This window comes from Rhineura floridana, chromosome 5 (genome assembly GCF_030035675.1).
Source record: "Rhineura floridana isolate rRhiFlo1 chromosome 5, rRhiFlo1.hap2, whole genome shotgun sequence".
Taxonomy (NCBI): domain Eukaryota; kingdom Metazoa; phylum Chordata; class Lepidosauria; order Squamata; family Rhineuridae; genus Rhineura; species Rhineura floridana.
The window spans coordinates 168,234,631-168,259,505 of NC_084484.1; the positions used below are offsets into that span (position 1 = coordinate 168,234,631).

Sequence of the window (24,875 nt, forward strand, 5' to 3'; positions counted from 1 at the left end):
TCCAAGCTTCCCTTGGAATAGGCACCCAGAGGAGGGCCTTTGATGTTGAGTGTTAGGGTATGGGTGGGTTCGTGTAGGGAGAGGCTTTCCATTAGGTATTGTGGTCCCAAGCCGTGTAAGGCTTTATAGGTTAAAACCAGCACCTTGAATCGAGCTCGGAAACATACAGGCAGCCAATGCAAGCAGCCCAGAATTGGTTTTATTCAAACTGTCTGGTTCCTGTTACCAATCTGGCCACTGCATTTTGCACAAGCTGCAGTTTCCAAACCATCTTCAAAGGCAGCCCCACGTAGAGCGCATTGCAATAATCTAACTTGGAGGTTATCAGAGCATGGACAACTGAAGCCAGGTTATCCCTGTCCAGATAGGGGTGTAGCTGGGCCACCAACCAAAGTTGGTAGAAGGCACTCTGTGCCACCGAGGCTACCTGAGCCTCAAGTGACAGAGATGGTTCTAGGAGAACCCCCAAGCTACGAACCTGCTCCTTCAGGGGGAGTGCAACCCCATCCAGGACAGGTTGGATATCCACCATCTGGTCAGAAGAACCACCCACTAGCAGCATCTCAGTCTTGTCTGGATTGAGCCTCAGTTTATTAGCCCTCATCCAGTCCATTGTCGCAGCCAGGCACCGGTTCAGCACATTGACAGCCTCACCTGAAGAGGAAAAGGAGAAATGGAGCTGCGTGTCATCAGCATACTGATGGCAACGCACTCCAAAGCTCCAGATGACCGCACCCAACGGTTTCATGTAGATGTTGCAACAGCATGGGGGACAGAACTGACCCCTGTGGAACCCCATACTGGAGAATCCAGGGTGCTGAACAATGTTCCCCAAGCACCACCAACTCAGCCAGTCTTCCCAGAAGGATACCATGGTCGATGGTATCAAAAGCTGCTGAGAGATCAAGGAGAATCAACAGAGTCACACTCCCCCGTCTCTCTCCTGACAAAGGTCATCATACAGGGCGACCAAGGCTGTTTCTGTGCCAAAACCAGGCTTGAAACCTGACTGAAATGGATCCAGATAATCAGTCTCATCCAAGAGTGTCTGGAGCTGGCCTGCAACCACTCATTCCAGGACCTTGCCCAGGAATGGAACATTTGCCACCGGCCTATAGTTATTAAAATTTTCTGGGTCCAGGGAGGGTCTCTTCAGGAGTGGTCTCACTACCCCCTCTTTCAGGCGGCCAGGGACCACCTCCTCTCGCAGAGAGGCATTAATCACTTCCCTGGCCCAGCTGGCTGTTCCACCCTTGCTAGCTTTTATTAGCCAAGAAAGGGAAAATACTGTTTTTCCCGCAGCTAATACAGGGAAATTTAAAGAAACTTTGACCCATTTAATGTCTTGTTTTACTTATAAAGCATAACATAGTTTCAGCATCAAGCATGTAATAGTAAGTAGAGATTGTCTAAATGGGGTTGTATAAAAGAAGCAGGTTTACTTATTTTTTTTCTCCAGTGGCTCTAGGTCATTGTTGCATAACATGTTGACATCTTAAAACAGGTGGTGTTTTTACTTTTTTGTTCTTTTCCTCCAGCCAAAACCTTGTCAGTACTGTAACATAATTGCAGCTTTTATTGGCACAAAATGCCAACGCTGCACAAACTCAGAAAAGAAATATGGACCACCTCAGACATGTGAACAGTGCAAGCAGCAATGTGCTTTCGACCGCAAAGAGGAGGGAAGAAGAAAGGTATAGTCTTGTCTTGCCACTATTCAAACTTGGTCTCAAAATGGTAATTGAATGGATAACAAAGTTGTCTTGTCATGTTTTGAATCGGACTAATGGCTCATCTGAGTGCTATTCATAGATCCCTGAAACTGTGTAAACTGTCCACATGGTACATAGGATTCCAGAACTCTCCTTTGCATTTAGACTAATGTAATATTGCTGTGGGCCCTGTGCAGGTAGTATGTACTGAGCCCAATGAGCTTGTGCACATTCTAACACTGGGCAGTATTCAACTAAATCCTTGTGCTAGTGGAACAACTGCATCTGGTGCAGGGGGATTCCCCCTGTCCTCCCCCTGCATGTGCCTGTCCCCAAATCTGCTTTGGCGTATCGGGGGGAGTAGTGGGAGGAGAGAGGGAGAATGTTCTGTTGCACAAGGAGAAATCCTTCTGCCAACAGAACGTTCAGTTTAGCACTATGTTGACTACAACCCAGCATGTTTAATATATGGATGCAAGGTGAGCCTGGAAATTAAACAGGCAATCCAAGAAAAAGAGAACAGGTCCCAATCCCGTTTCCCCACTATATGTGTACTCTTCACATTACCAGCTATATGTGAATAGCTCTACTCCGGTTCTCTTTAACGTTTGCTGGACATTAGTCTCAAACATAGAGATCCACAAAATCATAAACTCTATATATGAAGGACAGAATTATGAGCCTTCTTTAATCACGTAATTAGATGCTATCTGCACTGCTGGCCGGCAGTATTCTGGTAACACTATTATTTATTACATTTATATCCTGCGCTTCCTCCTGAAGGGCAGGATATAATCTTTATATAGTCCTTTAAGTGAACACTCCAAAATAGTTATGGAGAAATAGAATTTATATTATACATTTGTGTTCCTCTTACTCTTCAGCATCAGTTTATACAGCAGTACCTGACTGTGAATAAACTCGACCTCACAAAACAGTGAACAACATAACTGATAATGTGCCTTTTTATAGTAGTTCACCAGAGGCGATAGAAGTAATGACAAGAAGCTTTGGCATGTAGTCTGCACAGTTACCATTGAGGGAATATATTTTTATCCCATCCTTCTTTTATAGAACACAAGAATTATTTTACAGTCTTCCATCCAGGCACTGACCAGTCCCACACCTGGCTAGCTTCAACATGATTGCTTGTCATCCACCTTCAGACCATGCCCTATTAAAGAGTTATAGTGTAGCCAACTCCACCGCTGCTATAAGTAGTCCCCTAGAATGCATTATTTTATTATAGTATGATGAGTATTAGAGTATTGAGATCTGGAGAAGACCCTTGTTAATGGGAGCTGAGAACTTCTTGTGCTGCTTCAAGATGTTGGCAGGTTGTGAAGTATAATAGATGGCTTGGTTAGCAACCATTTGGGGTGGCTGATCCTATATATATCATTGGCCAAGCCTAAGGAGAGCAGTGGTGTGTTTTGGAAATCAAGTGAAAGACCAAAAGGTACAGTCATAAGGAGAAATCCAATGTTACATACTCAAAGTAGATTCATTGAAATAAATTGAGAAATCATAGAGTTGGAAAGGCCCTGTTCAATGCAGGAATCCAAATTAAAGCATCCACGACAGGTGACTGTCCAGCTGCCTCCAGTGTCAGAGTCCATTGATTTCCATGAGTCTTATGTGTGTATGACTTAATTGGATATCACCCATAGTGTTGGATCCTAAGATCCCATGAGATGAGTTCGACTCATAGGAAATGTACTCCTGACATTCACTTAACAGAAGGGGGAAGATAATTTTTGCTGATTCCCCTTCCAGCCCCTGAAAATGGGAGACTCAAAAATAGTGTGGGGCATGGCACTGCTGGCTAAAGGAGGAGAGAGTACTGGCAAAAATAGTCTCCTCCCTTTAGCCGGAGGCTCTGCTGGATCAAGAACCCTTCTGTCCACAGAATGGGCCTTTTGGATCTAACCTGCCGTGCCCACCTAAAAAAGTATGTTACATTATCTATCATCCAGTTCTCAGAAGAATGTCTGGCATGCTTTAATTTTATGTGCTGCTGATCTCTACTATGTGTTCAAGTTGTTTATATTAAGATATGTGTGCAAGAATAACAGCAGTAGTATTTGATAATTTTATTTTGGCTGTTGTATGTCTTTTTAGCACTGAATACGTGTAACATAATTTGCTGCGAATGATTTCCCAAAAGGTTGATGGGAAGCTGTTGTGTTGGCTCTGCACACTGTCCTACAAGAGAGTACTACAGAAGACCAAGGAACAGAGGAAGAGCTTAGGGTCTTCACATTCTAATTCCTCCTCCACGTCTCTTACTGAAAAAGACCAGCATCATTTGAAACACCACCATCATCACCGTCATCACCACCACCACCACCGTCACAGCACTGGCCATCACAAGTAAGTGTTACATAAGTTTCACTGCCCCCAGTTGTAACTGAATCAAGATACAATAAGAATCCTGCTGATAAGTTCTAGATTTAATTTGTTGCACATAGAATAAAATTCTGTTAATAATACTTCCAGGTTCTTTAGGTTCAAAGTTTGATATGGCAGATAGGGACTTCTTGATATTAAAAATATAGGCTAGATTCCAAGGAACTGCCCAACTAGTTTCAGTTGTCCAAAGGAGCATTGGACTTGTGTTTCTTAAAAAAAGGCTTCCCACATCGCAAATTATTTTTCAAACCTGAGAGGAGTTTCAAGATCCAATTGTTGTATAGCGAAGGGGCCTCTTGTTCCCATTGCGCAATGTCCTGCCATGACTGTTAAAACCAAACATGTATAGCTGGGAGTCTGTGTTGGTTTTGTGGAACACACAAACTGTATGAAATATTCACAATTAAAAACATTAAGTTGCAACCTGCATGATCAACTCTAATGCTATTGTTGGTGCATATACCTAGATGATTTTTAAAGCATGGTGTCTTTCTGGATCACGAAGAGTTGCATAAACTGGGCTCCTTTAGAAGCAGGGCAGGATATAAATTGTATAAATAATATGTGTGTCAAATTTGAAATAGATGCATTGTGGTGGAAGAGAGATTTCACTTGTCACAAGAAAAAATAAATGTTAGTTAATTATAGTGAGAACAGCTTCTCTGTTGCCTCTGCTGGACTTCAGCAGCTTTCAGTACCACCCATATGTTATTTTTATTTTTTAAATTGCATTTATATCCCATCATGGAACTTAAGGTGATGCAGCTAGTTTCCCAGGAAGTTTCCAATTCAGGCACTGAGCAGACTGGGACTTTCTTGGTTTCCATGTTTTTGGATATATCTTTGGACATCTGAGCCCCCTGGCCAAGTTGGGCTGAAGGGCACAGTTTTGTGCTGGTTCTGCTCCTGGAGGAAAGCTTTCAAAAAGTGGTGCTGGGGGACTACTTTTTTGGGTCCTTAGCCTTTGGCCCAGTGCTACAGAGCAGAAAATGTTCCAGTGCTTTATTTTTCCACAGAATTTTTTCCATTTCATAAGTTCATTAGTAATGATTAATGGTTGCCAATTGCAAATACAATATTGGGTTTGGTAGTTTCAAAGCATTTAGTTTTGATTACTTAACCTGCTAAACTAGATGACTCTCTAGAGCAGGAGTGGAGTGGAGGTTTTGGTCTAAGGGCAGCATTCCTTCTTGGCCAACCTATCAGAGGCCATATGCGAATGGTGGGGGTGGCCAAACCTCTTGGGCAGAGACACACAGCGGCTCCAGTAATTGATCTCATGACCAAGGAGGAGGCTGTTTGTATTCCCATCAGGGGCTCTGCTCATCTCAGCACTGTTTTCTTTTTTTTTCTTTTTGTTGCCACCATCAACATTGGTAGAGTCTGGGGGAGAGGGAATAGAATAATTTGCTTGGGGGCCTGAATCAGGCCCCCAAACTGAGGGTTAGCCATCCCTGTTCTAGCGTATCAGAAAATTTTCATGAAAACATTCCATTTCAAAAGCTTCTGGAAAACATGGAGTCCCTGTTGTACCTTGTATTCACTACCTACATAAAACCACTTGGAAAGGTTGAAATTTGGTGCCATCAATACGTGGGGGCCAGCCAAATATCCACCTGATCCCAAGAAGACAGTGAAGGTCCTGAATTGTTTTATGGAGGCTGTTAATGCACAATTCAGCCCATTGCTATCTGAGACTTAATCAGATAAGACAGAAGCGACTAAAAGACCAGACTGTTACTCTAGGATTAATTCTGAACCTGGCATTGCTCCTGGAACAATATAAAACACAAAACAAAAATGCTGGAACCAGTAATAAAGGATATGTGTACAAGCTAGAATTTATAAATGCTTCAACTGTTCATAAGTACAGAAATACAAAACACTGATAAATGTGAACTTTTCAACAGTTCGAGTGTTTTTCATGTATAAATTGTGGCTTGTACACACATCCTTTATTATTGGTTCCAGCATTTTTGTTTTATGTTGTGTCATTGGGAACCTCTCCTTTGTTTCTGGAATTGCTCCTGGAATGTCAGGTTGTGGTTGTGGTTGTGTCAAAGAGTGGTTTTACGTAACTTTTCCTGGTGTTCCATTTACAGTAGGACCCCACTCATACGGCGGGTTACGTTCCAGACCCCTGCCTAAAAGCAGAACCGTCAATAAAATGGTGCCTGACGCCCAACAAATGCCATAAAAGCAAAACAAGTGCCGTATGAGAGGGGCCTTACTCTAGTTGAAAGCCGCCGTATTAGCGGAACGCCGAAAAGCAGGGCCCTACTGTATAGGTTTGTCCTATGCCATGCATGCTTTGGTTACAACCATCTTGAATTATTACAGTATGCTTATATACAGTAGGACCCCACTCATACGGCGAATGCTGGTGGAAAACCAGTGGATCTTTTTTTTTTGTAAGCAGTGGTTGAGGTTGTCGTCTTAAGCCTATTGTACATTCTGCATTTCAGAATCAGCAGTCTGAGTCCAGAGCAAGATCAGGGATTGTGGAAACAGAGGTAAATGTTAACTATTTTTTTTAAAATGTAGGAGTCCAGCCCGCTCCTTACAACCTTGTCAAATTATTCAGAAATCTATGTACATGCTGTTTTGCATAGATGTGTAATCTTACAAATTGTTTGTGTTTTTTCAGCCATAAATCCTCTGCAGCTATTCAGAATGAAACTCCAAAGAAAAAGCCCAAAATGGAATCCAAGCCATCTAATGGAGATAGGTAAGCATATGGTCTTCCTTACGTATTTTTACCATTCTGTTGAAAAGAACAAGGTTTGACAGATGAAATTGTTTGCTTTCCTTTCATTTTTTAATTTTATTCTGAAAAAGTCAATGTGACTGTCACTCAAGTTCTTCATCCTGTGGCCATATACCTCATTGTAACTTTTAGTGGGAAATGATGGTTCTGCACTCCTGTTTCTGGTTGTTTGGGGTATAATGAACTAAAATTAAAGCAAAACAAAGGTAGGCTAAAATAAATATCTCTAGCATAAACAGTTCAATTGTATTATTATTAGAATTAGAATTTACTGCCCGCCCTTCACCCAAAGGTCCCAGGGCAGGTTACAGCTATTAAAAAAGTTAAAAACAACCTAAACAATATCACAGAAAATAGGCTTGGTCCTAAAAATATATATTTCAGGTGTCGAAGGCAAGGGTAAAGAGGTGCTCTGAGTCTGCTTTGATTTGGTTCTTATAAAAAAAAAGTTCCAAGTGTATCTTGTTAGATGAGACCGTACACTACTGTGTCTAATAAACAGTTGGGATTTATGTAAAAAGGGGCTGATTCATTTCGAAAGTGTGTGATCCTTCAAAAGCTAATGTTTAATTATATTTCTGCAGGTATATATAATGTGTGCCATTAGTAAGCTAATTTGCCAGTTTCATCCATTTCTGTCAGGTACATTTTTTTTTTGCACTAGTCCTTAAGGATATTTGTGAAACTGTTAGATTGAAATACAGTTTTTTCTCTTCAATCGTATCTCATGCTATTATTTTTACAGTAGTTCTATAAATCAGTCAGCAGACAGCGGAGGTACTGATAACTTTGTCCTCATAAGTCAGTTGAAAGAAGAAGTGATGTCACTGAAACGTCTCTTGCAGCAAAGAGATCAAACAATTCTGGAAAAAGATAAAAAGGTAAAGGACTCAACTGGCCAGTAGCTACTTTGTAAATGTTGTCGTTCCAAATGAGATTCACTTGTCTCTCAAACTTTCACTGTGGCTGATTTGGAAGGCCTTCCCTTTGAATCCTTTCCCCATATTGATCTTGTGGCTATCAAGAGTCGGGGAGGGAGTAATGCCCTTGATCTATAGCTGGCACTATGTGGGCTCCAACTCCCACATGACTTCATTTTGTGTCTCTATATTTACTTTCTGGCTTCTGTCAGCCAGTTAGGGTTCTGAAGGGACGTGCAATGCCTGGCTTGTGGGTATTCTGTGAAAGAGGTGAGGAGAATATGGGAATACAGAAGTGACCCTCACTTCCAGTTCTGGTAGCAGCACTTTAGTCGAAGGTCTTCTGCAAAATCTTGTTCTACTTTATTTTGGAAATATTCTTTCCAAATTACTTGTTAGATTACTTGTTAGATTTCCAGATTACTTGTTAGATTTGCTTTGTGATCTAGAATCTAAAAATACCTGTTGGGCTTTAAAAAACAAAGCCAATAGATTGGCAGGGACATCTTCATTAGACATTAAAGGCACTTTCGTTTTCACTGGCCCATGACTATTGCTTGAGATCAGCTTGAACCCCAAACATAGCTTGCTGTTCTCAAAATTCCAAAGTTTGTGGCCTGTGTTTGAAGCCTTAACCATAGAAATGTTGATAAACATGTGGATAAAGACCCATATTGAGGAAAAAATACTGATGAAGGATGCAATCCTGACCCTGCTTACCTTGGACTAACCCCTGTAGAATTCAGTAGGACTTACTTCTGAGTAGACGTAGATAGGATTGTGCTATTAGTCTTTGATTCCTAACTTAGGAAACTAATGCTCATTGTAGACAAGGCAGAACTCAAAGCTTCAGAAGTAGAAGCCCTTGCGTGCATTTGAAACTGAAATAGTTGCCACACGTTTTGCTATTTAATATTGTGCAACCTTGTTTACTGAATGCACTGAGAAGTTTGAAACAAACAAATGTTTGGAGATAAAGGTCTGGAAAGTAGAGATCTCAGTTCTTTAGCATGTTTACTTCCATCAACTTCATTGCTTGGAAGGGTATCCTTACTTGTTCGTGACTGGCCAGTCATTTGTGATTTTCAAGTAAATCCTGCAGATACCAAGATTGCACACAAGAGGGAGGATGGTTCCAGCCTGTTTGTGGGATTACCATTTCTTATTTTACACAAAGGATGGGAGACTAGGAATGAAAAACCTGCAGTTTACTTCCTAAATATACTTGAGATTTGCTATGCAGTTTAATTCTTTTACTTCCTGTATTTGTAAGGACAATAACCTTTTGGGATATTCCAAGTAACAATATCTTGTTGACATGTGTGTATTACTGCTTTCAAGCAGGGATGGAACAGTATTTTAAATATCTCAATTCTTTTTCTTAGTTGACAGAGCTGAAGGCAGACTTTCAGTACCAAGAGTCCAATTTGAGAACAAAGATGAACAGTATGGAGAGAGCTCATAAGGAAACTGTAGAACAGCTACAGGTAAACATTGTAATAATTCATAGACAACAATTTTGGGCTAAGCACTTAATTATACAGCCACAAGAGTGGCTATATACTGCAGCCAGCATGGATTTTTCACATTCCACAATGTTAAATTGAAAATACACTTCATGCCATTCTGATGCTTCCCATAAGCTCATTTCAGAACAAAAACTAACAAAACTTAGTCCTGAACTCAGAAACGCTTGCCTAACAATCCTGTAAATTTTCATGGCAATACACAAAACAGTCAGAGAGAATCGAGAGTTCAAAATGTAGAAAGAGAGGGGGGAAACAGACCGCTGTTGGACTTTGTTCTGTCAATGTTCTCATAATATATTGAAATTAATTAAAAATCAGCCATGTTCACAGAGTACCTGTAACCCTATTAGTGACCTTGCCCCATACTCTGACCTTCATCTTCTGCAGTTTAAAAGTTAAAAAAATGCCTAGTTGATTTTTAATTAATTTAAGAAGCTTAACATTAAAGTCAATGATAAGCCCAGGCATGGTCAGTAAGAATCAACCGTCAGTGTTCTAAAAGCCAGACTCACAGCTGTTTGGCTTAGCTAATCAGGGGGCCACACCCATGCCAGACCTTTGTTTCACTTTAGACAGTCACGACTTCCCCCAAAGAATCCTTGGAAGTGTAGTTTGTGAAGGGTACCGAGAAGAGACTCCTGTTCCCCTGACAGAGCTCCAGTGGCCAGAGTGGTTTAACAGTCAGCCGCTCTGACTGAAGCTGTGTGAGGGGAACAGGGCATCTCCTAGCAACTCTCAGCACCCTTCACTAACTACATTTCCCAGGATTCTTTGGGAAAAGCCATGACTGTCTAAAGTGAAATAAAGGCCTGGTGTGGATGTGGCCAGTGGCAGCTTTGGTTTAAATTTGTGTGGGAGACTACATGTACCTGCTGTAGAATAAAAAGGTGGGGGAAACCCTGAAAAAAAATGATACTAAGAAGAGCCTGCTGGATCAGGCCAGTGGCCCATCTAGTCCAGCATCCTGTTCTCACAGTGGCCAACCAGGTGCCTGGGGGAAGCCCACAAGCAGGACCCGAGTGCAAGAACACTCTCCCCTCCTGAGGCTTCCGGCAACTGGTTTTCAGAAGCATGCTGCCTCTGACTAGGGTGGCAGAGCACAGCCATCATGGCTAGTAGCCATTGATAGCCCTGTCCTCCATGAATTTGTGTAATCTTCTTTTAAAGCCATCCAAGCTGGTGGCCATTACTGCATCTTGTGGGAGCAAATTCCATAGTTTAACTATGCGCTGAGTAAAGAAGTACTTCCTTTTGTCTGTCCTGAATCTTCCAACATTCAGCTTCTTTAAATGTCCATGAGTTCTAGTATTATGAGAGAGGGAGAAGAACTTTTCTCTATCCACTTTCTCAATGCCATGCATAATTTTATACACTTCTATCATGTCTCCTCTGACCCGCCTTTTCTCTAAACTAAAAAGCCCCAAATGCTGCAACCTTTCCTCGTAAGGGAGTCGCTCCATCCCCTTGATCATTCTGGTTGCCCTCTTCTGAACCTTTTCCAACTCTATAATATCTTTTTTGAGATGAGGTGACCAGAACTGTACACAGTATTCCAAATGCGGCCACACCATAGATCTATACAACGGCATTATGATATCAGCTGTTTTATTTTCAATACCTTTCCTAATTATCGCTAGCATGGAATTTGCCTTTTTCACAGCTGCCACACACTGGGTCGACATTTTCATCGTGCTGTCCACTACAACCCCGAGGTCTCTCTCCTGGTCGGTCACCGCCAGTTCAGACCCCATGAGCGTATATGTGAAATTAAGATTTTTTGCTCCAATATGCATAATTTTACACTTGTTTATATTGAATTGCATTTGCCATTTTTCCGCCCATTCACTCAGTTTGGAGAGGTCTTTTTGGAGCTCTTCGCAATCCCTTTTTGTTTTAACAACCCTGAACAATTTAGTGTCGTCAGGAAACCTGGCCACTTCACTGCTCACTCCTAATTCTAGGTCATTAATGAACAAGTTGAAAAGTACAGGTCCCAATACCGATCCTTGAGGGACTCCACTTTCTACAGCCCTCCGTTGGGAGAACTGCCGTTTATTCCTACTCTCTGCTTTCTGCTTCTTAACCAATTCCTTATCCACAAGAGGACCTCTCCTCTTATTCCATGACTGCTAAGCTTCCTCAGAAGTCTTTGGTGAGGTACCTTGTCAAACGCTTTTTGAAAGTCTAAGTACACTATGTCCACTGGATCACCTCTATCTATATGCTTGTTGATACTCTCAAAGAATTCTAGTAGGTTACTGAGACAGGACTTTCCCTTGCAGAAGCCATGCTGGCTCTGCTTCAGCAAGGCTTGTTCTTCTATGTGCTTAGTTAATCTAGCTTTAATAATACTTTCTACCAGTTTGCCAGGGACAGAAGTTAAGCTAACTGGCCTGTAATTTCCGGGATCCTCTCTGGATCCCTTTTTGAAGATTGGCGTTACATTTGCCACTTTCCAGTCCTCAGGCATGGAGGAGGACCCAAGGGACAAGTTACATATTTTAGTTAGCAGATCAGCAATTTCACATTTGAGTTGTTTGAGAACTCTCAGGTGGATGCCATCCGGGCCCGGTGATTTGTCAGTTTTTATATTGTCCATTAAGCCTAGAACTTCCTCTCTCGTTACCACTATTTGTCTCAGTTCCTCAGAATCCCTTCCTGCAAATGTTAGTTCAGGTTCAGGGATCTGCCCTGTATCTTCCACTGTGAAGACAGATGCAAAGAATTCATTTAGCTTCTCTGCAATCTCCTTATCGTTCTTTAGTACACCTTTGACTCCCTTATCATCCAAGGGTCCAATCGCCTCCCTAGATGGTCTCCTGCTTTGAATGTATTTATAGAATTTTTTGTTGTTGGTTTTTATGTTCTTAGCAATGTGCTCCTCAAATTCTTTTTTAGCATCTCTTAATTGTCTTCTTGCATTTCTTTTGCCAGAGTTTGTGTTCTTTTTTATTTTCTTCATTCGGACAAGACTTCCATTTTCTGAAGGAAGACTTTTTGCCTCTAAGAGCTTCCTTGACTTTGCTCGTTAACCATGCTGGCATCTTCTTGGCCCTGGCGGTATCTTTTCTGATCTGCGGTATGCACTCCAGTTGAGCTTCTAATATAGTGTTTTTAAACAACTTCCAAGCATTTTCGAGTGATGTGACCCTCTGGACTTTGTTTTTCAGCTTTCTTTTTACCAATCCCCTCATTGTTGTGAAGTTTCCTCTTTTGAAGTCAAATGTGACCGTGTTGGATTTTCTTGGCAATTGGCCATTTACATGTATGTTTAATTTAATAGCACTGTGGTCACTGCTCCCAATCGGTTCAACAACACTTACATCTCGTACCAGGTCCCGGTCCCCACTGAGGATTAAGTCCAGGGTTGCCGTCCCTCTGGTCGGTTCCATGACCAACTGGTCTAGGGAATAGTCATTTAGAATATCTAGAAACTTTGCTTCTTTGTCATGACTGGAACACATATGCGGCCAGTCTATGTCCGGGTAGTTGAAGTCACCCATTACTACCACATTTCCTGGTTTGGATGCTTCCTCAATTTCATATCTCATCTCAAGGTCTCCCTGAGCATTTTGATCAGGGGGATGATAGATCGTTCCCAGTATTAAGTCCCTCCTGGGGCACGGTATCACCACCCACAACGATTCTGTGGAGGAGTCTGCCTCTTTTGGGGTTTCGAGCTTGCTGGATTTAATGCCTTCTTTCATGTATAGAGCGACTCCGCCACCAATACGTCCTTCCCTGTCCTTCCGATACAGTTTATATCCAGGGATAACCGTATCCCACTGGTTTTCTCCATTCCACCAGGTCTCCGTTATGCTCACTATATCAATGCTCTCCTCTAAGACCAAGCACTCCAGTTCTCCCATCTTGGTTCGGAGGCTCCTAGCATTAGCGTACAGGCACTTGTAAGCAGTGTCTCTCTTCAAGTGTCTTTGGCGCTTGTGGTTTGGCCTGTGGTAATTTTGCTCTTATGAATTGATATCCTGTGCCCCTGCTCTCACAATGCCTACTTCTAGGCCTACCCCTTTTAAAATTTCATCATTTCTTTGGTTTTTATCCCAGGGGGGAGGTTTATTCCGAACCGGACCTTTCTCAGCTCCTGTCGGGTTTCCCCCCTCAGTCAGTTTAAAAGCTGCTCTGCTACCTTTTTAATTTTAAGTGCCAGCAGTCTGGTTCCATTCTGGTTCAAGTGGAGCCCGTCCCTTTTGTACAGGCCTGGCTTGTCCCAAAATGTTCCCCAGTGCCTAACAAATCCAAACCCTTCCACCCGACACCATCGTCTCATCCATGCATTGAGACTGCAGAGCTGGGCCTGTCTGCCTGGTCCTGTGCGTGGAACCGGTAGCATTTCAGTGAAAGCCACCTTGGAGGTCCTGGCTTTCAGCATCCTACCTAGCAACCTAAATTTTGCTTCCAGATCCTCACGGCTGCATTTCCCCATGTCGTTGGTGCCAACGTGCACCACGACCACTGACTCCTTCCTAGCACTGTCTACCAAACTATCTAAACGACGGGCGATATCCGCAACCTTCGCACCAGGCAGGCAAATCACCTTGCGGTCTACACGCCCATCACACACCCCACTGTCTATGTTCCTAATGATCGAATCACCCACTACAAGGATTCCTCCACCCCCAAGAGATATATCCTCGGCACGAGAGGATAGCTGCTCATCCCCCAAGGAATGGGTCCCTTCTAAGGGATCGTTTCCCTCTTCCTCAGCTGGATGCTCTCCTTCCCCGAGACCATCGTTCTCCATGATAGCAGGAGAGCTATCATTGTTGGAGTGGGACACAGCTATAACGTCCCTGAAGGCCTCCTCCACACACCTCTCTGCCTCTCTCAGCTTTTCCAGGTCCGCCACCTTGGCCTCAAGGAAATGAAGTCGTTCCCGGAGAGCCAGGAGCTCATTGCACCGAGAGCACACCCACGACTTCTGTCCAACAGGCAGATAGTCGTACATGTTGCAGGCTGTGCAAAACACTGGAAAGCCCCCATGCCCCTGCTGGCTTCTTACCTGCATAGTTTTGTTTAAGGTTTATTACGTCAGTGGGTTGGAGACTGCGGTTTAGTTGAGGTCAGGGAACAGACGGGCAGAGTGGGGGGCCCTGGCCTCGCCCTGCTGCCGAACCCACTCTGCTGCTTAACTCACCTTGACGCTTTGTCAGCTGGGGCCTTGATGCTTAACTCTTTAGTATTATCTCAGGCTTCCTTCCTTTGAAGGCAAGAAGGCAGGCTTCCTTCCTGAGCGAGGGGCGGGGCTGTTTAAGCTTTTGGCTGCTTTTAATCTAAGCAAGGGGCTGCGCCTTCCAGGCAAGTCTTTTTTGTTTGTTGTTTTCCCACCTAGAACAGCCTGACCTTTCTTTAACCTAGGGAAACAGAGCTTGTGGTTGTGTTTCAGGAAGGCTAAAGCTGCCCTTTCTAGCAAGGACTGAGCTGACTCTCTCCCTGTATGTATCGGTGGAGTTTCCTTTTTCCCCTTCTCTCCGACTGGAATTTAGCCTTGTTTACAGTGTCCCCTGAAGCTTTCCTGCTAGGGTGGTGTTGAACACTAGCTTTCTATAGGCTTCCTTCTCCTAGGATCTGTCTCCTAATATATAGGTTCTTTCAGGATTTGGCTCCTAGCTCAGGGTGACCTTAGGCTGCCCTTATTACTTATTGCTTTGAGCTGTTTTAATTCAATTAAATAATGGAATAAATTATTATATTATTATTAAGAAATGGGAGCTACTTACCCTCTTTTCGCTCTGCTGCTTAACTCGCCTTGACACTTTGTCAGCTGGGGCCTTGACGCTTTGTCAGCTGGGGCCTTGACGCTTCGTCAGCTGGGGCTCCCTCTAGCTCATGGAGCAGGCTAGATACTGTTATCTGATACTGTTCACAATGTTCTCCTTTTGGAAAGGAAAGGGGTTTTCCCTCTGCCCAGTGACCACCCATCTAATCTCCCCTCCCCTTCCTGCCCTCACCCTCCCTCTTCCTCCCTCCCTGCCCCTCCCCCAGATCAGTTTCACCTGTCCCAAGCATGATTGCACAGGGGTTAATCCCACTGAACTCAAAAAGCATGCAAATGATCAAACCTGCCCTCCCCTCCTAGCTTCCCTCTTGCCCCCTCCCCCTCCCTTTGCCACTCCCTCCCTATCCCCTTCCAATCCCCTCCTTCCCCTCCACTCTCCCCTCCTCCCTGGTCAGTTTTACCTATCTTAAGCATGATCGCACAAGAGTAAATCCAATTGAACTCAGTAAGCATGCAAATGATTAAATCTGCCCTTCCCTGCTCCTCCCTCCCATCACCTCCTTTTTGCCCCTGCCCTCCCCCTTCCTTTGCCCCCCTTCTAATCCCCTCCTTCCCTCTCCTCCTCTTTCCGCTCCCTTTCCTTCCTCTTTCTCCTGTCCCGTCACCCGTGGTCAGTTTTACCTATGCTAAGCATGATTGCATGGGAGTAAATCCCATTGAACTCAGTAAGCATGCAAATTATCAGACCTGCCTTTCTCTGCCTTCCCCTCCATTCTCCCTTCCTCCCTTCCTCCCCCTTTCTTCCTTCCCTCCCCTCTTCCTTATTCCTCCTTCCTTGCCCACTCCAACCCTCCCTCCTTTCCCCCTTCTCCTCCCCCCATGATCAGTTTACCTATGCTAAGCGTGATTGTGTGAGAGTAAATCCTATTGAACTCAATAACCATGCATATGATCAAACCTGCCCTGCTCCCATGAGAGACACGTTACCAAATTCTTCCAAGCTACACAGGAAGTGGATTGGACTGTGAAAGACAAACCCAAATTGAGTTTGCATTTTGACATATTTGTAAGGCAGTACAATATCTCAGAGATGTGGTCAGGTCTCCTGCTCCCCTGTTGTATTCACTATAGCTGCCCAATTTCCCTGCCTTTTAAAGTTTGATAAAAATATCTGTTGGCTATAGGTACGTTCTTAAACCACAACAATTTTTTGACTATTAGTGAATAAGTATTATATGAGAACAAATAGTTGAGAGAATGGCAACATTTTGAATCGAGTTCAGCCTTCTTGAACTATCAACATCACACCCTAAGAGTGCATTGTGTGCTAGTATCACACCAAGAAGTTGAATCCACAGCAGGCCTCTGCAGATGTGGGACTTTGCAGGTACAAGCTGGATCAGTTTTAAGTAGTTTCTGTGGAACAAACTAAACAGGTTGTAATCTAGAAAATAGGTTGGAGTGAGATCAGCCTGCCCCTGGCACTGAGGTCTTGGAGTAGGTTTAGCCTGCATCCCAGAAGCATCTCCAAGTGCACCACTTTTACTTTCTCCCATATGTTGGCTATCAGTCAGTTACATAGGGAAATAAAACACTCTGCTTAGGGACAGAAATCGCAGTGGGGAACACGTACATAACTCCTGACAGTAGTTACCTATTCTCTTCCACCTGAGGCCACATACAGGTATGGCTAGAATATGTTGTTTTTTTATCTCCCTTATAGGGCTATGCTAGAATAGCACCTACTCTACATACGCATGCATGTCACATATTATCATGGCCATTTCACTAACATCCTAAGCAAAATCAGTAAAGTTACTGGCATCATTAGCCAACTCTCAGATCTCCAGTTGCTGCTTTTTAATGCCAGATCGGTACATAATAAAACCTCCCTCGTCCATGATTTGATTGTGGACGAGGTGGCTGATCTGGCATGTATAACCGAGACCTGGGTGGGCGAACAGGGAGGAGTTAGTCTCTCCCAGCTCTGCCCACCGGGATATCTGGTTCAGCATCATGGTAGATCTGAGGGTTGGGGAGGTGGGGTTGCTGTGGTCTATAAGAGTTCCATCTCACTCACCAAGCACATGTCCATGCAATCACTGGTCTGGAGTGTTTGCACCTTGTGCTGGGCCAGAGGGACAGACTGGGAATCCTTTTGGTGTACCGCCCACCTTGCTGCCCAATGGCTTCCCTAACTGAGCTGACGGAAGTGGTCTCGGAGGTACTGCTGAGATCCCCCAGACTATTAGTACTGGGAGATCTCAACATTCATGCTGAGGCTACTTTGTCTGGGGCAGCTCAGGACTTCATGGCCACCATGACAACCATGGGGCTGTCTCAATATGTTAGTGGCCCAACACATACATTGGGGCATACTCTTGACCTGGTCTTTGCTACTGGACATGGGGATAGTGATCTGGATGTGGGGAGTTTTACATCTCTCCCGTTGTCATGGACAGATCATTGCTTGCTGAAGTTTAGACTTTCAGTAGCCTTTTCCCTCTGCAAGGGTGGGGGACCTATTAAATTGGTCCGCCCCTGGAGACTAATGAATTCTGAAGGTTTTCAAAAGGCTCTGGAGGTTTTTCTGGCTGATAAGACTGGCACTCCTGTCGAAGCCCTGGCCGATCTGTGGAATACAGAGATGACCCGGGCTGTTGACACGATTGCTCCTGCGCGCCCTCTCCTATGTAGAGCTCATACAGCTCCTTGGTATACTCCGGAGCTGAGAGCGATGAAACAAGACAGGAGGCGGCTTGAGCGGAGATGGAGATGAACTCCCGACGAATGCAATTATGAGCTGGTTCGTGCTTCTACTAAGCTCTATGTAGAAGTGGTGAGGGCGGCAAAAAAACAACATTTCGCCGCCTCTATTCAGTCATCTCTCTCACGCCCACGGGAGCTTTTTAAAGTGGTTCGTGGCCTACTCCATCCAGGCCTACAAGATACGGCAGATACATCGGTAGCTCGATGTAATAAATTTGCTGAACACTTCCAGCATAAGATCTCATGCATTCGCCGGGACTTAGACTCCTATTTAATAGCAGTTAATCCTACTGAGGTGTCCGGAGCACAGTCTTGTCATGTTTTGTTGGATGAGTTTCAGTTGGTTCAGTTCGAGGACGTGGACAAGGTGCTTGGACAGGTTCGTGCGACCACTTCGGTACTGGATCCTTGCCCCTCTTGGCTAATTAAAACTAGCAAGGAAGGAACAGTTGGCTGGGCCAAGGAAGTGATTAATGCCTCTTTACGAGAGGGAGTGGTCCCTGGCTGTCTGAAAGAGGCGGCAGTGAGACCACTCCTGAAAAAACCTTCCTTGGACCCAGAGGATGTCAGCAGCTACAGACCAGTAGCCAATGTTCCGTTCCTGGGCAAGATCCTGGAACGTGTGGTTGCTGACCAGATCCAGGCGCTATTGGATGAAACCGATTATCTAGATCCATTTCAGTCGGGGTTCAGGCCTGGTTTTGGCACTGAGACTGCCTTGGTCGCCCTGTTTGATGACCTATGTCGGGAGAGAGACAGAGGGAGTGTAACTCTGTTGATTCTCCTTGACCTCTCAGCGGCTTTTGATACCATTGACCATGGTATCCTTCTGGAGAGGCTTGCGGAATTGGAAGTTGGAGGCACTGCTTGGCAGTGGTTCCGCTCCTACTTAGCGGGTCGTCTCCAGAAGATAGTGCTTGGGGAACATTGCTCGACACCGTGGGTTCTCCAATGTGGGGTCCCGCAGGGTTCGGTTCTGTCTCCCATGCTTTTTAACATTTATATGAAGCCGCTGGGGGCGGTCATCAGGAGTTTTGGAGTGCGTTGTCATCAGTATGCTGATGACACGCAGCTCTGCTTCTCCTTTACATCTTCTTCAGGTGAGGCAGTCGACGTGCTGAACCGTTGCCTGGCTGCGACAATGGACTGGATGAGAACTAACAAACTGAGACTCAATCCTGACAAGACTGAGATGCTGTTGGTGGATGGTTTCTCTGATCGGATGGTGGATATATACCCTGTCCTGGATGGGATTACACTCCCCCTAAAGGAACAGGTGCATAGTCTGGGAGTCATCTTAGACTCTTCCCTCACACTTGAGGCTCATGTAGCCTCGGTGGCCCGGAATGCGTTCTACCAACTTCGGTTGGTAGCCCAGCTACGTCCCTATCTGAGTAAGGAGGACCTCTCATCAGTGGTACATGCTATGGTAACCTCGCGTCTGGACTACTGCAATGCGCTTTACGTAGGGCTACCTTTGAAGACGATTCGGAAGCTACAGCTAGTGCAAAATGCGGCAGCCAGACTGCTAACAAGAACTAAGCGGTCTGAGCATATAACACCTGTGCTAGCCCGTTTGCACTGGCTTCCAATATGCTTCCGGGCCAGATTCAAAGTGTTGGTACTTACCTATAAAGCCTTATACGGCGCGGGACCACGATATCTGTCGGAACGCCTCTCCCGATATGAACCGGCCCGTACACTACGGTCTACTACGAAGGCCCTCCTCCGGGTTCCGACTCATAGGGAAGCCCGGAGAGTGGTGACAAGATCTAGGGCCTTCTCAGTGGTGGCCCCCGAACTATGGAATGGTCTCCCCGAGGAGGTGCGCCTGGTGCCGACACTATCATCTTTTCGGCGCCAGGTTAAAACCTTTCTCTTCTCTGAGGCATTTTAATTCCTGTTAATTGTAAATTATTATATTTTGATTTTAGACTGTACAGTTTTGTGTACAGTTTTGTGTTATTTTTATTGTATTTTTAATGTTCACCGCCCAGAGAGCTGTTGCTAGTCGGGTGGTATATAAGCTTAATTAAATAAATAAATAAATAAATCATTGTTGCCACATGGAAAATGTATCAGTAATCCACAGAAGTTTGGAAGATTTATCTCCTGGTCTTCTTCAGCTTCTCTCAAGAGATCATCATAGATCTTCATAGCAATGTGTGCAATTTGTTTTTAATTCACTGTCAGCAGTGAAATAATTATAAGGGCTTACATCAGATTGACTTTCAATACCAGGAGTCTAACTTGAATAGGATTCATGGGCCTTTGGTATGTCTCTACCAGTTGTACACAAGTTACTCTTCCAAGGCTTCTTTTGCAGCCATAACAACTAAAGAAATTGTCTTAAAGATAGTGAGGTAGGAGAGCAGCTTTGGTACATATCTGTTTCACCTGCATCCTAAGTGTTGTACAGAGTTGTGTCTTTGTTTTATTGGGGAGAAGCTTTATTGTGATAAATGGTGGTCATCTTTGCCTGGGTGTCTTCCTATGACCGTGTAGTATTGATACAGACTTCAATTTAAATAGGTTTGTGTCTAAAAATGTGCTTAAGGCCCTTTTTGTAAAGCATCAAAATGAAATCCATCTAATCATACAGTATTTTTCTGCATGATCTAAAGAATGATCTGGCAAGGTCCATGTATCCAAAAAGGGTCTCGGAAATCTTGTTTCTCAAACCCAGCCACTCTTGAAATAGTTTGCAATAGGGCTAGGTTTCTACCACAGAAATATTACTGCAACTATGGGTAACTTAAGTTGGACTTAAGCACAACATGATTTCTGCAACCACCATGGCAATGGTTCAAGGATGGAAGTGGCTTATTTTTCATATGGCATGGAAATGTACAATACAACTTACAGAATTGTAAGGGGCACTGGATATGTTCTTTTCTTGCAGGCAAAAAACAGAGAGCTACTCAAACAGGTTGCAGCATTATCGAAAGGCAAGAAGTTTGATAAGAGTGGAAGTATGCTGACATCTCCATGAAGAGCTGGCTGTTTGCATGGGTGTTAATATTCAAAAGGTAAATGACTCTGTGGAAACTCTTAGAAGCCTGTGTAGTAGAAAAAATATATATTTTTGCACACAGAGTAGTTTGCATGTTTCCTACACCTTTTTGTAACTGATAATGTAGTGGAACTTTTTTTTAAAAAAAAGTTTAAGCCATTTGGATTAAAATACTTCAGCTGGCTTGAAGAATGCTTTTTAAAAAATTTATACAGGAGAGGACTTCTTGCCAGTTACTGGTGATCAGTAAGAGTGCTCTTATTTTTAACCACATCATGCAATAACAAATACATGAATGGCAGCAACTTGAGGGAGTAATCCGCCAGGCATTGCTGTTGTGCAGACTCATTAATCTAAATTGGATTTATACAGGACGCCTAGGCAAGAGCAGAACTTGCCTGGGAGCTGGGCCAATTTGCATCAAGAAAAAAACTGTCAACATCATCAATATTCCAGCAGCAACTAGTTTGGAAACAGAAACTGAGCACTGGATACCTGACAGTTGCGCATTATCTTTTGGTCAAAATAAGAGTACATTAAATATTAAAATCATGGTGCTTTTATGACAAGAAGCTTAAACCTATAAATATATGTAAAAGAATTTTAACAGTTTTATTCTTAGTGATAAGTAGTGTTTTACATTTCTTGTGATAGAAATTTAAAGAGAGATTCCCTATTGTAAGTAACGGAACGAAATGTGTTTTTTGCAAATTTACTGTAGACTTTTTCTCTTGCAAGTGCCTTTTCTCTCAACTGTTTATTTATAGGGAAGTTGGTATTTTGTATATAAGGTTTTTCTTTTGTTTTTGTTTTTTAAATCATGTTTAAATGTTCCTGTGTGTATGTATATAAATAAATGTATGTACAGAATAATCAAATGTTAAGATTGGAGTTGTTGGGATGCTAGAGAAGGTGCTAAGAACTGGCAGGCAATGATTATTGGCTGTACATAATTGTAACAGGTTTGGCTGTGTAGAGTGTTTGTCTTAACTCATGTTGTGCCTAACTTAATTTTCCCTGCACACTAAACTGTAGGGCTTCTGAAATATTTCTCCTTTTATCTCAGTGCTAGTTTGCACTGTATTTTTGGTGGTATATTCTAAATTGAATGATGCAGGAACAGTATTTGAGATAATGAAACTCTTCAACTATTTCTTTTAATAATATTTCATTGTAACTTTATGCCTTTTTAAATTACTAGGATAGTATGCCCTTTTATTTCTACACAGTGAAAAACAGCAGCCCACACCACAAGCTTTACATTGCTAAAGGCATAGTCACACTCTCGTTCCGTTCTATGACAGATAACCCAGGAGCGAAAAGAAATGGCCCTGGAAAAGCTCGCACAATGAACAAAAACACCGGCCACAGAGATCGCATAACCCTCACTGGCCTCGTTGTCTATGGGCCAGACATGTTCTCAGGTGGGATCAGTGCAGGCTGAAGCATCATGTGCATGATAGGAATTTGATGAGCCTAAGCAAAAGGTCCCAGTCCCCAGTAAAGAGCCAGGCAGTGGCATTTACACTGCCTTATGTGGAACTACGGGATTCCATGGAACCTTAACAATGGCATATAAGGTTGCCTAAAAGAGGGTTGCCCATCACTGCTGATGTCGATCTGCACTACACAGCTGCAGGAATGTATTGCATACGTTCTAAGCGCACTTGTTGAATACTAAGGACCCTAAAGTCTGGTCAGCATTGCATAAGCCGGTTTTGTACCCCTAGAACATGTGCGTACCCCATAAAAGTTCTGTATCAGCTAGGCAGAAGTTCCTCAGCCAACACATCAGTGTGGAAACCAATATGTGAAAGTGGGAAGTTTGAGAGCCACTGTCTTGAAGAGAATGATGGGTGGTGTTCTAATATATATATATATATATCTCCTCAAAAATAAGATTTCAATTTTTTAATGTTCCCTTTGGGATGAATTATTAGAAACTCAGCTCACTCCAGAAAACATGGTTTCATCCACTTAAGAATAACACTGTTTTTCCATAAAATGGAAATCCTATTTGATTCAAAGGTGCTCAAGTTAATATCATAGGAATAACGTGCATTTGTTAGCATTAATGTGTTGTTTTTGGACCTCCAGCTACCTGAAGATTGGGAGGATTTGTTCCCAACAGACTACTGAATAATGTAATTTGAAAGAAAAAAAGCTGCTTTCTACAATATTGAGGATTTTTTAATTTTTTGTACACTAGATGAACTTTGTAAATTTATAAATTTTATTTGATTATCTTACCTTAACATAACACAGCTAGGGTAGAATATACTGCTGCTATCCTACTGGACTGTATAGTCACTGAGAAGCTTGGTTTTCTTAATTACTGATGCGCATTTCAAAGTATTTTGATACTTTTTCCAGTTGAATGGCTGCCTGCCACTGGTGGATTTGGTTTTTTAAAGACAAAAACTGGTCAGAACTCTTCATATGAATCTGATTCACTTTCTGATCAAATCATTCTCATTGAAACCTGCTTATGCTGCAACAGGAACATTCTAGAGAACAAGACCCAGCATTTTGATTTTTAACTACCAGAGCTTTTCAGTATGAAAGCATTTAGGGACTTCACAGTGTTTAAAGAGAAATAGTTTTAAAAAATAAAATAAAAAATCAGAACCTCTCTTTCACTTGTGAGTTTCAAAGGCTAGGAACCAGCAAGTGAAATCCTGGAGTTGTAGGCTGTTTTCACAATGAACTTTGTTTTTTATGTAGACTTTCAGGGTGATACATTGTATTATAATGTGCATTTAAGTCAGTTTTTCAATTGTTAATTAGCATTGAACAATACCTTTCACTTGGGGTTGAGTTATTTATGTATTTTAAGCCTGTGAATATTGCAGTTCCTTTTTAATGATAATGTCTTTGTCCATTCTGAGGTGAAGCTCTTCAGCTTGCTATATGTGTATATACTATTGAAATTCTGTACTGGCACACATTTGACAGTTGACATTTTTGTACTTTTTTCTAAATTCAATATTTCACAATAAAAGCTTGTTTAAAACATCAGTATCTACATCTAATATTTTAAAAGTCTTAGGAACTGCCAGATAGGTTCTGTCCTCCTAGGACTGAGAAAAGAGGTAAGGGTGAACGTTCTCATGGTGGCATGAGATACCTTCACGTGGGTTGTGTCCTATGATTCTCCTAAGGCAAGGATGCATGATTAACTGGAGTCGTCTTCTGGCTCCTCCTTCATTTCAGTCCCTGTCTTCAGAAAAGTAGATGTCGTCTTCCATTCTCTCCTCTCTTGATGCTTTTGCTCAGGCTTTTTATGCCTTTCTTAACTCTTTCCCCCATAGAGCTTCTCTTTATCTCCTTTTGCAGTCTTGCCTCCCTCTTAAAAAACAAAAAGAAAATACTTCCTCCTCATACCTGTTCATTCTCCTGCTGCTGGACATGGTTCTGACTGAAAGCTGAGAAAGGAACATTGGTCACTTAATATGAATGGGCCATCATGGCCTAGGGGGTCCATCTATGGCCACAACCTCTTTTGGTTGGCTGTTTCCCATTCACTCATTTTTGTCACCCGCACCGCTAATTTTAGATTCTAGTCTACCTCACCTTCACGTGTTATGTTGGGTTCCCTCACCTGATTTGCATCCCCTTGTAGGGAAGGGGGTCATGGGGCTTATGTTTTTCTGCTCTCTATGGTCTGACCTCTCTACTTGGCCACTGATGCAATTGAAGGAGGAGCCAGAGGGAGACTGCCTACTCCCACCTACTGGGAGGAAGGGTGGGATATAAGTCTAATAAATAAATAATAATAAATAAAATAGTTTGATCAATCACATGTCATTTCCTTAGGCAAATTATATGACACATCACATCATTGCATAGATGTATCCCTATGCCGAACTAAAAGGCCCCTTTACAGTAAACAACCAATGTTCTTTTCTGTTGCGCTGTTAATGTTGATCATTTCATCACTCATTCCAGACTTCTCTAACCTGGTGTCCTCCAGATGATGATGGACTACAACTCACATCATCCATAGCTATTGACCA

At 43.0% G+C, this 24,875-nt stretch overlaps 1 protein-coding gene across 3 annotated transcripts in view; it reads left to right on the plus strand.

The window, feature by feature from the left end:
* The window catches only part of FAM76B (family with sequence similarity 76 member B), a 31,153-nt gene extending 7,298 nt beyond the window's left edge, over positions 1-23,855 (plus strand). Inside the window, exons 4-11 of one of the 3 annotated variants that reach the window (XM_061628779.1) lie at positions 1,539-1,694; positions 3,880-4,085; positions 6,590-6,637; positions 6,772-6,852; positions 7,637-7,772; positions 9,197-9,298; positions 20,749-20,875; positions 21,232-23,855. In XM_061628779.1, the coding sequence (XP_061484763.1) occupies positions 1,539-1,694; positions 3,880-4,085; positions 6,590-6,637; positions 6,772-6,852; positions 7,637-7,772; positions 9,197-9,298; positions 20,749-20,838 (819 nt within the window). In that variant the 3' untranslated portion in view covers positions 20,839-20,875; positions 21,232-23,855. The remainder of the gene's footprint in view (positions 1-1,538; positions 1,695-3,879; positions 4,086-6,589; positions 6,638-6,771; positions 6,853-7,636; positions 7,773-9,196; positions 9,299-20,748; positions 20,876-21,231) is intronic. The other 2 variants (XM_061628780.1, XM_061628781.1) reach the window with 2 other exon arrangements.
* The last annotated feature ends 1,020 nt before the right edge of the window (positions 23,856-24,875 follow it).